The sequence below is a fragment of the Esox lucius genome, chromosome 19 (assembly GCF_011004845.1).
Source record: "Esox lucius isolate fEsoLuc1 chromosome 19, fEsoLuc1.pri, whole genome shotgun sequence".
Taxonomy (NCBI): domain Eukaryota; kingdom Metazoa; phylum Chordata; class Actinopteri; order Esociformes; family Esocidae; genus Esox; species Esox lucius.
In genome coordinates this window covers 30895783-30911517 of record NC_047587.1, presented here as the reverse complement: position 1 = coordinate 30911517, position 15735 = coordinate 30895783, and the positions used below count along the sequence as shown (strand labels likewise).

The 15735-nt window shown below is 46.6% G+C and overlaps 2 protein-coding genes across 4 annotated transcripts; both read left to right on the top strand.

Annotated features, from left to right (window-relative positions):
- On the top strand, positions 1-8269 carry pus7 (pseudouridine synthase 7). Of its 3 annotated transcripts, none has more exons than XM_029115188.2 (17): positions 1-98; positions 632-776; positions 886-1230; positions 1350-1434; positions 1541-1657; positions 1792-1936; positions 3210-3321; positions 3412-3489; positions 3793-3921; positions 4060-4185; positions 4329-4390; positions 4541-4701; positions 5074-5200; positions 6021-6122; positions 6957-7086; positions 7218-7309; positions 7457-8269. In XM_029115188.2, exons 3-17 carry the CDS (start codon positions 896-898, stop codon positions 7591-7593), a joined length of 1938 nt encoding a protein of 645 aa, XP_028971021.2. In that variant the 5' UTR covers positions 1-98; positions 632-776; positions 886-895; the 3' UTR covers positions 7594-8269. The 3 variants fall into 3 exon arrangements, with proteins under 3 accessions (XP_028971021.2, XP_028971023.2, XP_028971022.2); XM_029115190.2 differs by having other exon boundaries at positions 26-98; positions 699-776; positions 7457-7593; XM_029115189.2 differs by lacking the exon at positions 1-98 and adding an exon at positions 278-433 and having other exon boundaries at positions 7457-7593.
- Positions 8270-9006: 737 nt separating this feature from the next.
- On the top strand, positions 9007-15470 carry hdac10 (histone deacetylase 10). Its single transcript, XM_010902733.3, has 20 exons — positions 9007-9211; positions 9990-10124; positions 10745-10841; positions 11018-11115; positions 11217-11321; positions 11401-11469; positions 11560-11686; positions 11793-11858; positions 11976-12035; positions 12125-12214; positions 12303-12409; positions 12550-12617; positions 12736-12964; positions 13164-13254; positions 13642-13727; positions 13820-13876; positions 13963-14044; positions 14182-14370; positions 15005-15164; positions 15304-15470. The coding sequence occupies exons 1-20, from the start codon at positions 9147-9149 to the stop codon at positions 15321-15323; spliced, it is 2001 nt and encodes a 666-aa protein (XP_010901035.2). The 5' UTR covers positions 9007-9146; the 3' UTR covers positions 15324-15470.
- Positions 15471-15735: the final 265 nt, after the last annotated feature.

Here is a 15735-nt window from a genome sequence, read left to right as displayed (position 1 = left end):
TCAGGGGTTGACTATTTCCGGATTCGCGCACAGTCTACACGTGTTTACGAACACTGGCGTACTTCTCCGTGCACACTACTGAAGCTCTGTACAAGCAGGTAAACCAGATTTAAAAGATGGGAGCAACTTAATGTCCTTGTTCTATATTGAAATCGTGTAATATTAATAGGTTGTCCTATTAAATAAGAGTTTCTGTTCGTCGGCAAGCCATGATAAAAATGTGCTTATTGCTGTGATAGAGCTAACGTTATCATTAGCTCGTTAGGTAGTAGCACCCTAGCTTTCTAGTTCATTTTACAGTAGTTATCTGTCTAGCCAGTTCACGATGCCATCATCAGAAAATGGCATCTGTTAACATGTAATTAAACCGGAGTCCTGATCATTTCAGCGTTCTAGGTCGCCACAGTATACTACTGTAGCAGTTCTTATTACGGTACCTAGCTCTCTACATTTAGTACTGTCACAATACAGTTCGCTGTTTCAGCAACAAAAAACACCCGGCCATCCTGGTGTCATGTTTACATTGTCGGGATTATTTGCAAACAAGTAACAATTAACGTTTTTCTGCAGTGTTTTTTAATACTAGCAAATAATCTTCCTGTTATTTTAATGCTGTTTATATTACCGTTAGGTCTACACAAAACATTTGGGTTGTTTTGAAGTATCACTCACCCCATCTTCTGCTACTGACACCCAAGCACCAGGAATCAGCAAGACACAAAGCCTTTTTGTGTGAAAGGAAAGCAAATTCCTTTCAAGTCCTTCTTTTGTAAGCTGTAAGTCAAGTGTCCACCACAACTATAATAATTTAGTAAGGGAATTGGTTACCCGTAGCAGTAGAGGAGGTGTTAACCGGTTAACTCTGCATTGTTGCCGCCTTCACAGCTTGGTCCCTATGGCGGATGCAGAGCCCATGCAGGTCCCTGTCCCTGGGGGAGAGAAGAGGGCATGCCCTGCACTGGAGGAAGAGGTGGACCACAGCAGCAAGAGACCACGAGTCCAGAAAGATGAGAAAAATGGGGGCGGGCTCTCTCACAATCTCCCCCAGGATGAGGGAGAGGGCTCTGAGGCAGAGGAGCCAGAGCTACTGGAGGAGGATGGAGAGGTGGAAGCGGTAGGGTCAGGCGAAGCCTTCGCCGAGATGATGAAGCACGGCCTCACAGAGCTCGACGTGGGCATTCTGAAGTTTGTCAGCGAACACAAGGGCTTCTCTGGGATTCTCAAAGAGAGGTTCATACTGATTCCTTTTCTCTTTAAGTTTGGCATGAACATCTGCAATTTAGTGTGATGTGTAGGCTGTGCATGTGTTTCATGAAGACTGAGAGACCTCCTGCTTTGTCGATTTTAAGGTACTCTGACTTTGTGGTGCACGAGATCAACAAAGAAGGCAAGATTGTGAGGTTGGATGACCTCTCTGTTCCAGAGGAAGTGGAGGTTTGCGAACAGTTCTTCAGCAGACATCTCTAGTCACACGGTTTAGACTGAAATATAATCAACTACTATTTATTGTGAAATGGTAATGTTGGTCTTCTTGTGCTAGGAGGTCCCAGCAGAGCAACCAGACCAGACCGAGTCCCAGGTTCTGACAGAGGAACAGAAACAAGAGATGGAGCGGTTGCAACAGTTTAAGAACAAAGAGGACAGTGTCTCCATAGAGGTGTGGAAATACATTGTTTTCGCCAAGCCCAGTGGGTTTATTTTCATTGTCTTAATATTTGATATTTCTAATTAGGAGGCCATATCTGTTCGACTGCATTGATAGAGATCAATAGCGTGTGATGTTGCTCACAGGTGGCGGATTACACGAAAGAGAAACGGACCCTTGTCCACAAAGCTATCAAGACTCTTTTCCCTGGACTGGAGACCAAGACAGAGGAGCGGGAGGGAAAGAAGTTCATTGTGGCTTACCATGCAGCTGGGAAGAAAGCCCTCGCAGGTACCGGACACAACGGGAGGAACGGTGTACCTGACCTTTTCTGGGTCGTCTGTCTTTGTTCGTTTATTGCAGTGTAAATTCTCAGCAACAATTCACATGGTCATTTTGTGAAAGGGCTTACAACTGGATCCGTTATCACTGAATGGTCAGAAGGGTTGCGCTGCATGGGTAAAGCTTGGCCTCGATTTTCCCACCGCATGCGTCTGTCTGAGCCGAGCGGCTACTGGGTTAGGCTCTGGGATCATGTGTAGGGTTGCATGCGCGAGGTGGACACCATGCCTGCATGATGACACTGACTGAAGATCTAGGCCACGCCTTTTGATCCAGCGGTGAAATGGACCTAGACAAACGAGCGAAGTTCCTCTTGACCTGGTCTGGCTTGTACCTCAATCAATCCCTGGGCTTGATCAGTTCAGGTGGTGGAATTGTTCATGTCACTAAATTCCTGTGAAGTAAGTAGGCTTTATAAAAAGGTCATACGGCCTTGTAGTCAGTCATCTAGTAACGGCTGCCCGTCATACCCATGGCACACTCCGGCTGCACTGAACATGGTAGACGCACCATCATTCCAACCGCATGACGTCCATGCCACCACTGCCGGTCTGCGGAGTGGTCCATGGCTCTCTTCCAGTAACCTTTTTCTATCGTTTATATCCTGTTCCTTTTGCTATTCTCTGATGGACAGAGGTCAAAACCGCTGCAGGTAAGAATTTCTCATCCACACCGCTCAGAGAGGGGCTAGTGGTTCAGAAGTCTCCAGTTTGTAATGGGGTGTGGTTTTAAATGTCAAGGCGACTGTCTTGGCGTCATCCGTCCTGAAGGATTTGCCGGAATTGTTTGACCTGTGTGTGAACGGTAGTCGTCTGGGAGTTTTAATGAAATGTTAGCTGCAGCGCACGTGATTAAACCTCTAACACTGTCCTTCGCTGGGCTTAGTATTGGTCTGGAGTTATTAATATTAGCTTGGTGTGGTGGACTATCATTCAAATTTAGGAAGATAAACCTTGATTGGATTAATTTAAAGTAATGGGGAGTGAGTGCATTTTTCTGATGTTATGCCGGAAGCATCCCAAGATAATTTGTCCAAGTAGTGGCTGGTGCGTTGAGGCCCTTAACAGACAGGGATGCTTCTGCCCTAAAGGATAAAGGAGCCATTTGTATAGAAACGCAGATGAAGGCCGACATGGGTATGTTCTCTGGTGACAGACGTCTCTCTGACATGGCGCCTTGAGCTCCGCAACAAACGTCTGTCCTCGTCTTTCTTCCCGTACAGCCCCCAGGAAACACTCCTGGCCTAAGAGCCGTGGGGCCTTCTGCCATTTTGTCCTCTACAAGGAGAACAAGGACACCATGGAAGCCATCAACGTGCTCTCTAAGTTCCTCAGGTAGAACACGCCATATCACGCAGCCTTTCTTCAACTATATATAATCATAATGTATAGCAAACTTCAGAGTTGTCTGCTTTCTTTTCCTAGGGTGAGGCCCAATGCGTTTTCCTACATGGGGACGAAAGACAAGAGAGCTATCACTGTGCAGGAGATTGCTGTTCTCAAGTAAGTTTGCTGGCCTCCTACTGTTATGATTGATGTACTCCTTGCTTATAGTCTGCATTTTATGGCCACTGATTGTGAAAGTGGCGTTGTCGATTCAAAATGGGTCCCCAAAAAGTGTACTGTCATGTATGTGCCCCATGTCATCCCTTACTTTTGAACTTGGAATTTCATGTCTATTGGAGTTATCTTGTTTCTACTTATGTTATACACATTCAGTATAAACAGCATATTACACATCCATCTTAAAATAAAATGTCAAAAACTACAGACTGTGTCCTTACTGGATGTTGCCTGTCCCTTCAGGATCACAGCAGAGAGACTGTCTCACCTCAACAAGTGCCTTGTTAACTTCAAGCTGGGAAACTTTTGTTACAAGAAACATCCTCTGAAATTGGGGGAACTTCAGGGCAATCACTTCACTGTCGTCATCAGGTGAGTGTAAATTCGACGTCAATCCCATTTGCTGTACCACATCCGGTATACCGCATCCGTAACCACAACGACTCTCCAAATGGAATTGTTCCCATTCCCAATCGACCTTTTAATATGATCTGTCTGCGTCCTGCCCAGGAACATCACAGGAACAGCTGAGCAGATCCAGCAGGCCATGACCTCCCTCAGAGACACAGGCTTCATCAACTACTACGGCATGCAGCGCTTCGGCACCACCGCCGTACCCACATACCAGGTTGGCAAGTAAGGAAGTGACCACAGACACACACACACACTGTTGGGGATGGGGTCAGCGGTTCAGCTGTGCCCCCTCAGTGCATTGTGGTAACTGGCTCATGGGTGATTGGATCAGAAGCGGGTTGACTGTGTGCTCCTGTTTGGACCAGGGCCATCCTGCAAGACAACTGGAACGAAGTGATCGATCTGATCCTGAAGCCTCGTCCTGGAGGTGACACCACCCGCCCCATTTCTTTCAGTCCATTTCTCAATGCGTTTTGTGTTTTTACTGTCAGACGCTGGGTGGCCTAGGTCCAGGTGGCTGGCGTAACCCATGGACGGCGTGTTTAACTGTGGTCTGCCATGGCCCATCTCTCCGCAGCGGAGAAGGGCTACCTGGTGAAGTGCCGTGAGGAATGGGCCCAGTCCCAGGACCCAGAGGCGGCGCTGAAGAAGCTGCCGGTCAAGCGCTGCGTGGAGGGCCAGCTGCTCCGAGGCCTCTCCATGTATGGCAAGAAGAACATTGTCACGGCATTCGCTATGGTAAGATGAGCACGCTTTCCTGGCGCATATGGGGAGCTGCACCGTTGTCAATGGTCGGGATGTACCGGGTGTGGACTCACGCCAAATCCCAATATCACGTGCAGCTTTATTCGTCCCAATATCGCGTGCAGCTTTAATTTGTCCCAATATCACGTGCATCTTTAATTTGTCCCAATATCACGTGCAGCTTTAATTTGTCCCAATATCGCGTGCAGCTTTAATTCGTCCCAATATCGCGTGCAGCTTTAATTCGTCCCAATATCGCGTGCAGCTTTAATTCGTCCCAATATCGTGTGCAGCTTTAATTCGTTGTTTTGGTGAGGTGTGTTTTAGATGAATTACCTCCCTGTGTCGGTCCCTCTCATCTTGTAGATTCCTCGTAACAACCGGCTGATGTACATTCACAGTTACCAGAGCTTTATGTGGAACACCATGGTCAGCAGGCGCATCGAGGCCTTTGGCCTGAAGGCTGTAGAGGGAGATCTAGTGCTGAGGGGAGGTAGGTTGTCTAATATCTCATGTTATTTCATGTGTTTCTATCTTTGTACCAGAGGTGCTGTTCTATGATGTTCATAGAAATGTGATAGTTGACTACCAGTAATGACACTCGGCCTGTGGTACTAATTATTTCATGAACCCCAGGTAAAGATGGGGAACATGGTACTAATATTTGATGAACCCCGGGTAAAGATGGGGAACGTGGTACTAATATTTGATGAACCCCGGGTAAAGATGGGGAACGTGGTACTAATATTTGATGAACCCTGGGTAAAGATGGGGAACGTGGTCCTAATTATTTGATGAACCCCGGGTAAAGATGGGGAACGTGGTACTAATTATTTGATGAACCCCGGGTAAAGATGGGGAACGTGGTCCTAATTATTTGATGAACCCCGGGTAAAGATGGGGAACGTGGTCCTAATTATTTGATGAACCCCGGGTAAAGATGGGGAACGTGGTCCTAATTATTTGATGAACCCCGGGTAAAGATGGGGAACGTGGTCCTAATTATTTGATGAACCCCGGGTAAAGATGGGGAACGTGGTCCTAATTATTTGATGAACCCTGGGTAAAGATGGGGAACTTGGTCCTAATTATTTGATGAACCCCGGGTAAAGATGGGGAACGTGGTACTAACATTTGAGAAACCCCTGGGTCAAGATGCACAGGAGTACAGAGCCCAGCCAGTCCTTCAGTATATTAATCACTGTCAGAGGGCTTTAGATCACCAGCTAGGCTGTGCTGGGTTAGTATGCTAAGTCAGTGTGGAGCTTTAAATCATGTGATGTAGGCATCCTTCTGTTCCCCTCGGTTTTCAGGCACTGCGTACATTCTGTCTGCAGCCGAAGCAGAGACCCACTCCATCCAGGACGTAGTGATGCCCCTCCCAGGGTTTGACGTCATCTACCCCACTCACCACGGTAACAGCCCTGCAGCCTCCCAGTCAGGGCGTAGTCCCCTCAGACGTTCTCATATAGCCTCCCACCAGGTCAGGGCGTAGTCCCCTCAGACGTTCTCATATAGCCTCCCACCAGGTCAGGGCGTAGTCCCCTCAGACGTTCTCATATAGCCTCCCACCAGGTCAGGGCGTAGTCCCCTCAGACGTTCTCATATAGCCTCCCACCAGGTCAGGGCGTAGTCCCCTCAGACGTTCTCATATAGCCTCCCACCAGGTCAGGGCGTAGTCCCCTCAGACGTTCTCATATAGCCTCCCACCAGGTCAGGGCGTAGTCCCCTCAGACGTTCTCATATAGCCTCCCACCAGGTCAGGGCGTAGTCCCCTCAGACGTTCTCATATAGCCTCCCACCAGGTCAGGGCGTAGTCCCCTCAGACGTTCTCATATAGCCTCCCACCAGGTCAGGGCGTAGTCCCCTCAGACGTTCTCATATAGCCTCCCACCAGCTCAGGGCGTAGTCCCCTCAGACGTTCTCATATAGCCTCCCACCAGCTCAGGGCGTAGTCCCCTCAGACGTTCTCATATAGCCTCCCACCAGCTCAGGGCGTAGTCCCCTCAGACGTTCTCATATAGCCTCCCACCAGCTCAGGGCGTAGTCCCCTCAGACGTTCTCATGTTTTTTCTCATGGACTGTTGCTGCTTATCCCAAATTCTGACAGGAACCTGGATTCATTGGACCCGGCTTTGTTTTTTCCATTCTTCAGTTGTCCTGTGTTAGTTATTTTGGAGTAGTTACATAGTTTTAGCTGATGAGATTGGTGTGATTCTCATGTGGCTGTGTTTTTCCTGCTCTCTAAGTGGGTAAGGGCTACAGGGAGATGCTCAGTGCGGACAACCTGGACATTGACAACATGAGACACAGAGTGAAGGACTACTCTCTGGCCGGGGCCTACAGACGCATCCTCATCAAACCCAGTGATGTCAGCTGGTTAGTACCGTACCCTTTAACCTCAATACTGCTGGGATGGGTCATGCTAACTATAGCATAGTTAGCATGACACAATTATATTTCCTCTATCACACTAACTTGTATTTCCTGTGTGGTCTTATTTCCTGTAGGGAAGTGATTAATTATGATGACCATCGAGTGTCCCTGGTCCACACTGATGTGGAGAAACTTGAGAATCAACCTGCCCCAGTCTTTAATAAAGGTTGGATATGGTTTCCTGTTGCTGTACATTCATCTGTCTGTGATAGTTTTCCGTTCAACTAGTACCATCTTCACTCGATTCCATCCTCTTTCAATCTTGGTACTGTTTTCACTTATCCTTTTTCTTCTTTTCTCCACCTCCCACCAGAGGGGAAGTACAGGGCTCTGGGGATGGAGTTCTCCTTGCCACCCTCCACCTATGCCACCATGGCCATCAGAGAGGTTCTCAAGATGGACACCAGCATCAAGAACCAGACTCAGCTCAACACCAGTTGGCTCAACTAACACAGAACAGCAAAGAACTGAACTGGCGTTTGTTCACCACGTCAGAAATATAATTAATTAAGCCGAGAAGACACCCCCCCCGGACCTGACAATCATATCTGGTGTACACGATACATATCTGTGAATGTTCTGTATCGTAACAAGTTCTGAACAGGCCCTTTGGTATTCCCACCTTTATTGGACTGCTTTTACAGGCTGCCCAGCAGGCTGCTCGTGTATGTGTCTGTGTGTTGGAGCCAACATGTTGCCAACCCAGATGTCACTCAGCATATGTCAGTGATTGGGTATCTTACCTCACCCTACCCAACCAAGAGCAACAACTTATTTGTTACTACTTTGCTTTGGTGTATTTTTTTTATCAGAACATTATTTACTTATTGTTTTAAAGCGTTTCGGTTCAGAATAAACTTGGAGAAGTGTTTTTTTTTCTTTCTTCATCGACTGATGTGCTTCAGAAGCATGTATGTAGTTTGTGTACCAATGGTGATTTGTGGGAATCTGACACTAGGACTTGAGTGGGTGAGGTAACTGGCCCCTAAGACTTTAAAAATGGGACGCCCTGCTATTTTCCAGGCTACTACCAAGAATTTTACCCTGGTTATACAGAGCTGTTTGCTTTTTAACTGTAAACTGTTTAAAACCTCTCACAGAGAGAATTAAAACTTGGTGAAAATGGGTTTGTAGTATGTCTGTACATGGGTTTTGTTCAGAATTTGATATGTATCCATCTTTCTACACCAAATATTGAGCTTAAAAGGGACACATTTTAAGTATGTTAACATCTAGCAGACCTGCTTTAAAGCTGAATAAAGAGAAATGGTATGATGTCATGAAACCAATTTGGCATGCTTAACAAAAGTAGGTTTTCCAGAAGAGACAATAAAATAATGTTTTGTAGCCCTGTTTATTGGACTGTGGGGGCACATTCTGCTTTGTGGCATCAGAGATTAATCTTGGCAGTGTCAAATGCTGTCAACACTTGAAAAGTGTATGGCCATAGCTTCAATCCGAGTGTTTGACTAGATGCAGCCCGTTTTTGTCTGCTATGCTCTTCAAACAAATTTGTCTAACTAAGCACTAAGTTGTAAATTGTTAATCACTTTTGGGTGGTATGGTAATGGTCCAGATTTACAAAATGCACGACTGTCGTCTAGTTAGTGACCATCACAACAGTAAATTTATATTTTTTTGTAAGGCTTGTGACATACAAATACATCAAGATGATTAATTTACAACACCCGAATGCTTTCAAAATATTTTCAAAATCACCTTTAAAACTACTTTTCAAATGAACATGTGCTATTCAAGTCTTCAAAATGTGATCTAATTCAACCGAATTCAATTATTAATTTTCCTTCGCCGGAAAGTTGGATGTTTCGTCACGGCGTCTGCGCAAATAACGCTGAACTGGTCACGTGACATAACAAACATGTCTGCGTACTGTTCAAGAAGTGCAATGTAATGTTTTGCAACGTGTTGAAAATTTTCAGCTTCATTAAATCTACATTTTATTATATTCACTGCCTTTTGGCATTTACGCTTAGTTGTTAAAGATGACGTCTGGAACCGCTTTAATTTTTGACGAAGAGATGACGCGCTACAAACTACTATGGGTTGAGTAAGTTTGACTCTTTGTGTTTTGTTTACACTGCAGATTGGTAGTTTTATTCCCGGCTACTATGTGTATGTGTAGACTGATTGTATGTACGTGTTCAAAGTAGTGATGAGAAATCAAGGCTTTCTGAAGCGTTTGAGGCAGTCGTCAAATTGGGCCGAATACCGGTTAATTTTCTCGAGGCTTTTGAACTCACTGCACAGTAATGACACCTGTTGGCCAGGAATATATATGACATGTTTATTGTTTATATAAACATATTTTTCCATAATATCCAATAAAACCTCTTGGCGAAGTATTTAGACGTGCGCACCGCGAAGTGCGATTTAGAATGCGAGGTTCGTATCCCACCTTGCATTTCCAGTTAGCTTTTTTAAAACGGCATCTAATGTTTTGGAGTCTCATAAGATAAAGTAAAATAAATGAATTATTTGAACAACAATAAATACCACCTCACATAGTCTAGACCATGATTATTTCTCTCAGGTTATTTTAGTTCAAACTTTCTTAAGTTGCTCTGCCAACAGCAACTATCTTAGTCCTTTTAGCAACCCAACTCTTGGTAGATGTAGCAGCTTTAGATCATCCATGAAACAGCTCGCACGTGCAGTGTGCTTTGAAACAGGCTTTTTTACAGCAGTTACATTTTGGAATGCTTGTGCGTGGTCTACTGCCATCTGTACATTTCTGAGGTTATGATTTAAATACATAATAGCTTATCAGCATGAACGGTCCCAAAGTGTTTGGCTCATTTGTTTTGTTTGGCATGTCCTATCTTCAGCCCAGCGTGTAAGATCGAGGTCCCTGAGCGTCTGACTGTGTGTTGCACTGCTTTACAAGAGGAGGGTCTGGCCCAACGCTGTGTTTCAGTTCCTGTACGCCAAGCCACTGATTCAGAGATTCTACTGGTTCACAGGTACTCTGACACTCAAAAACCCATATGCAACAGTTATGGTGCTTTAGTGAGGAGCTCTTTATTCACTGTCCAACTGCCCCTGACGCACATGCCCTCACCCACTCTCCCTCACCTCCATATACCTCACCCACTCACCCTCACCTCCAAATGCCTCACCCACTCTCCCTCACCTCCATGTGCCTCACCCCGTTCACCTCCATATACCTCACCCACTCTCCCTCACCTCCATATGCCTCACCCACTCTCCCTCACCTCCATGTGCCTCACCCCATTCACCTCCATATACCTCACCCACTCTCCCTCACCTCCATATGCCTCACCCACTCTCCCTCACCTCCATGTGCCTCACCCCGTTCACCTCCATATGCCTCACCCACTCTCCCTCACCTCCATGTGCCTCACCCCGTTCACCTCCATATACCTCACCCACTCTCCCTCACCTCCATATGCCTTACCCACTCACCCTCACCTCCATGTGCATCACCCCTTTCACCTCCATGTGCCTCACCCACTCACCCGCACCTCCATGTGCCTCACCCACTCACCCTCACCTCCGTTTGCCTAACTCACTCCCTAACTCACCTCCTTCCTCACTCACCCACTCTGTGACTGTTCTACAGTGAGGAGTATCTGGAGGGTGTAAAGAAGACCCCTTATATGAATCTGGAGGAGCTACAGACCTTCACCCAGCAATATGGAGACGTCTACTTCCACCCGGTGAGATTACATTAACATCCAACAGCCTCTTTGTCTCAATAGAAAAATGTGCCGTGCAACCCGGGGCAGTATAACATCAACCAAACCAGTAATACTACATGGGACCTAACTCTGAAACCGACAGAACCACATGCTGAAGTATGAAACGCCTTCTCTGCTTGTTTGGGCCACTCTAGAACATCTACCACTGTGCCAAGATGGCCGTCGGATCCACTCTTCAGCTGGTTGACAGCGTGATGGGAGGGAAAGTGAGGAACGGCATGGCTTTAGTCAGGTGGGATTATATCACTTTTCCTCTCTTTTCATTAACCGTATCCCTGGGGTTGTCATGGACGTCCTGTAGAGGTAGTTCACCACAGTCTCCCTTCCCCCAAGGCCCCCAGGACACCACAGTCAGCGCAGTGCTGCCAACGGCTTCTGTGTTTTCAACAACGTGGCCATCGCTGCCCAGTATGCCAAGAAACACTACGGTGTCAAGAGGTGAGGCGGTACTGCCTAGAACCTCAACCCATTGATGGATGAATTCTGCAGGTTTTTCCTAAGAATGTGTCTGTTCCAGAGTGTTGATAGTGGACTGGGACGTTCATCATGGACAGGGGGTGCAGTTTGCTTTTGAGGACGACCCAAGGTGGGACTCTTTTCTGATGAACCTTAAGGCTGGAGATTCACTAGATCCAATTTGCCGTTTCTCCTGACCGACACCCCTCTTTGTCACCAGTGTGCTCTACTTCTCCTGGCACCGCTATGAGCACCAAGAATTTTGGCCCAACCTGAGGGAATCAGACTATGACAATGTGGGCAAGGAAAAGGGCGCTGGGTTCAACATCAATGTGCCCTGGAACAAGGTGAGTCTCATAAAAATAATTCTATAAGTTGTTCTAACTCAACGGTGAGCCTTCTATGGTGGGTAGAATGACGCCTTCATCTCCGTGTTCTCCTGACTGGTTCCAGGTCGGGATGGAGAACAGTGATTACCTTTCCGTATTCTTCCATGTGCTTCTACCAATTGCATATGAGGTGAGGCATTATACTGGATCAGCCAGCAGCTGATATTTCAAAATATGCAATGTTCAATCTGTCTACATGTTAATGGTGTTTTTCTGACTGAAATGAAATGAATGCTGTTTGTTCCAGTTCAGCCCAGATCTGGTCTTAGTGTGTGCAGGCTTTGATTCCGCCATTGGAGACCCAGAGGTAAGGTGTTTTATCCTTCTGTGAATATCCTATTATCTTACGTTTTATAATTGAATCATATTAAATGTTTCTCTGTGGTTTTATCCCAGGGTCACATGTGTGCCACCCCAGACATCTTTGCTCACCTGACCCGTCTGTTGATGTCCTTAGCTGGGGGGAAACTATGTGCTGTTCTGGAGGTGACTGTTAATCTGTCATTTGTTAAAAAATAAAAAAGCTTTTTAACTCAAACAGTTGAACACCTCTTTACACTCTCAAACTGTTCAGGGAGGGTACAACTTGACGTCACTAGCCCAATCAGTGTGCCAGACTGTCCAGACCTTGTTAGGAGATCCCACCCCACCAACGTCTGAACTTAACGGGCCGTGTGAGAGGTTTGGCTCGTTTGTCAGTCAGATATTTCATCAACTAGACGCACCTATAAATAGCATGCGCTGCCTGTAGTCTCTGAAGAAGAGCTTCTGCTGAATGTAAAGTTAATTATCTAATTGTATCTCTGTTTCTGTCCCTCCAGTGCTCTGGAATCTATTCAGTGCGTGAGATCGGCTCACAAGCCGTTCTGGGCCTGCCTCCAACACACAGGTACTACGCAACGCCCCCACCCCCCCCTCTCATGTCACTCGCATCACTCCATTTGCAACAGCCTACGTTCCTGTAACGGAACTATGGGTTTTATGGCTCTTCACCGTCTCCCCCTCAGCCGCCCCGCCGGTACCTGAATACAGCACCAAACGCTGCAAGCTGACGGAGGAGGGAGAGTCCAAGCCAGGTGAGAAAGAGGTGGCGGAGGACGTGATGTGGATGAAGCCCCCGGACCGGCCGGCTCCTCTGGTCCACACTGAAGTGGTGTTCCCTTCTGACCTGGACGTCCCAGACAGATGTGTGAGTTTGTCACAGGCTCCGGCTCCCGAGATGCTGCAAAGGGTCCGGTAAGTTCCGGTCACGTGCCTGCCACGTGCCCTGACCACCTACAAACACTTGGACATTTAGGGAAGGTCCCAGTTCCGTTTAAGTAACTGACAGCTCCTATTGAGCAGTTTATACTTTCACTTAAATTGCAATTTTACTGTCAATGATGAGTCAACACTTTTTTTTGGTGAACCTTTGACAATGCTGTTTTCTGTCCAGAGAGAACTTGGTTAGAGGCCCAGAGAATGAGGAATCTCTCACGACTCTCTGTGGTGTCATCGCTCTCTTGGAGAAGATGAAGAAACAAGAGGTGGGCTGTTTGTTTTCGAGAGATTCATCGTGTTGAAACCGTTGGATTGTGACAGACTGGAACTATGCGGTGCTGCGTCATTTGCCTGTGAATGTAGTCTGTGTGTGTATTTATTTTTTGTTCTGTTACAAGTTTTGTTGCTGTTGTTTGCTTGTGATAATCAGAATCCTATAGGACAGACTTATGAATGCTGAGCAAATGGGCCTTATTAACAAATGTTAGTGTGTCTGTGTACAGTGTGTAATAGTTTAGATATGTCTGTGTGTGTTTATAGTATTGGGGTCTGGACTATAGTACTATAATTTCCAGGACCAGAACTATGACATCAGTCACCAGACATTGTGGTGTTGCTTTGCCTAACCTGCAGATTCTGTTTATCTCTGTCAGATCCGTAATGGTCTGGCGCTGGTGACCGATGTCACCGCGGCGATGCTGTGCGCTGTGGAGCATGCTCAGATGTTTCTTACTAACCGGTACACAATGTTTCTGACCTTTTGACCTCAAGCCCCTTTTTCAGTACCGGACATGCATTCACATTCAAGTGGCGTGTGATTGGTCTTGGCAGGTTACTGCTGGTGTTCCTGGGGGATGCGGAGATCCCGGCACACGTCACCAAGGACGGGTGAGAATGTCGGCACGGTATGTTGAGGAATTCCTTGGTCACCTACACGGTTTCCAACCACGGTCTTCTTGACATTTCTCTTAAAGGAAATCACTGGTGGTAAAGATCAGCAGTCAGGAGCCAGAGGAACAGACATTCGGAAACCTTGTGTCCGTGGGTCTAAAAAAGGTACAGCATACTGCTTGGAAACGAAAAACCGTGTACTGCCTGAGGACTGTCTTTTATGGAGGAAATGCAGGTTATTTGAGATGTTTGACATTGTGTGCACGTCGTGTGAGTGTGTTAAATCCCCCTACCCCTGGCAGGGCTGCAGTGACACGGCGGGGCTGATGCAGATTGTGCTCGGCCTCCTCCTTCCTCTGGCCTATGAGTACGACCCAGGGCTGGTGGTGCTGGCGCGGGGGCCTGGCACTGAGCTTGGGGAGGCAGCCTGGCAGCAGGTCATTGGCCTACTCCAGGGACTGGCACAGGGACACACCCTGGCACTACTACAGGTGAGATGGTGACTGGGTGAGTGAGCAGGGTGGGGGGTGGGGGGCCACTTTGACATAGGCACGATGAGAGACTGAGGCCCATCGTCGTGCCTTTCACCCCACTGGCATCTTGGCATGGTTCAGCGTTATAATGCACAGCCTTGTGTCGCAAGGATCAGTACAAATCTGTATGGTTGGTGGAATTTCAATGAACAGAAGGAAAAAACTGTCTATTATAGGAGCTTTTTCCCAAAGCACCTCTGGTCCTATTGTTTCTGCAAATGTTTATTTACCTCTAGCCTACTTATTGAACCTCTTCACTGGCAGCCATAAAGGTTGATTGTTTTGCAGTAAAACGTCTACATGCCATTTTATCTTAAACTATTTTTTTATTTTTTATCTTTAGTTGTAGAACACTACCGTGCTTCAAATATGAGACAATCTATTGATTTAGCTTTGATCAACCTTTACCTGAAACTCCATTTGCCAGAGTAGCCTGTTCACTGGAAGTACAATGGAGACCAATGTGCACTGAGTGATATGTACATTTGCAGAAGAATCAAGAACTTCCTGGAGAGAAATACTTACTTTTTGTTCACAGTGGTTTGTGTGTGTTGCAGAGGTGAACCTTTAACAGGTTTCTGTTTGGTTCCAGGAGGGTCAGAGGGAGGCTGTAGGGGCCACTGCAGCCTCTCTGCTAGGGGACCCCGCCCCCTCACTGGGGCCCCTTGGTGCCCCTTGCCTTGAGGATATGGAGGCCATGGAGAGACTGAGACAGAGGCTGCAGACACACTGGGGACTACTGAAGACTTCAGGTGAACAGATGGTCTCTCCCTCTAAGGGAAGCCGTTGAGTTACTCCAATTATTTTTTTTGTGTGAAAACTAGTTATTACTGTTAAACTGTCTAAAAAGTCATAAAGACGCTAATCTGATTAATTTTTGTTGTTTTAAAGTTGCTGGGGGAAGTGGCTGAAATGGAAGGGCTCAGCTGATCCAGAAGCAAGCTGAAGTGATCCAAGTCTAGAACCTGTTGAGTTTTTACACAGGGGATAAGATCCAACACACTGCCTTCTATTTTTACACGGTTTCCAAGTTTCTAATTAAAACCAGTTTAACTGTCCATTGGTCATTCTGTTAACTCTTCACAAAAAAGATGTCTGGTACTTGCAGCACTGCGTAATCTCCATTTTGCAACGAACAAAATATGAATATCATGTTTACTATCAGTTTTCATCAGTCCATGTGTGAAGTTCAAACAGAACTTCCTGTTTGCACAACAATCACGGGTAAGTCAGGATGATTACAGGATGCTGTGCTGTTGGTCAGTAAAGATGTAGGCTACTGATACAGACATACTTTGTGTCACTGCTGTCATATCTAATGTG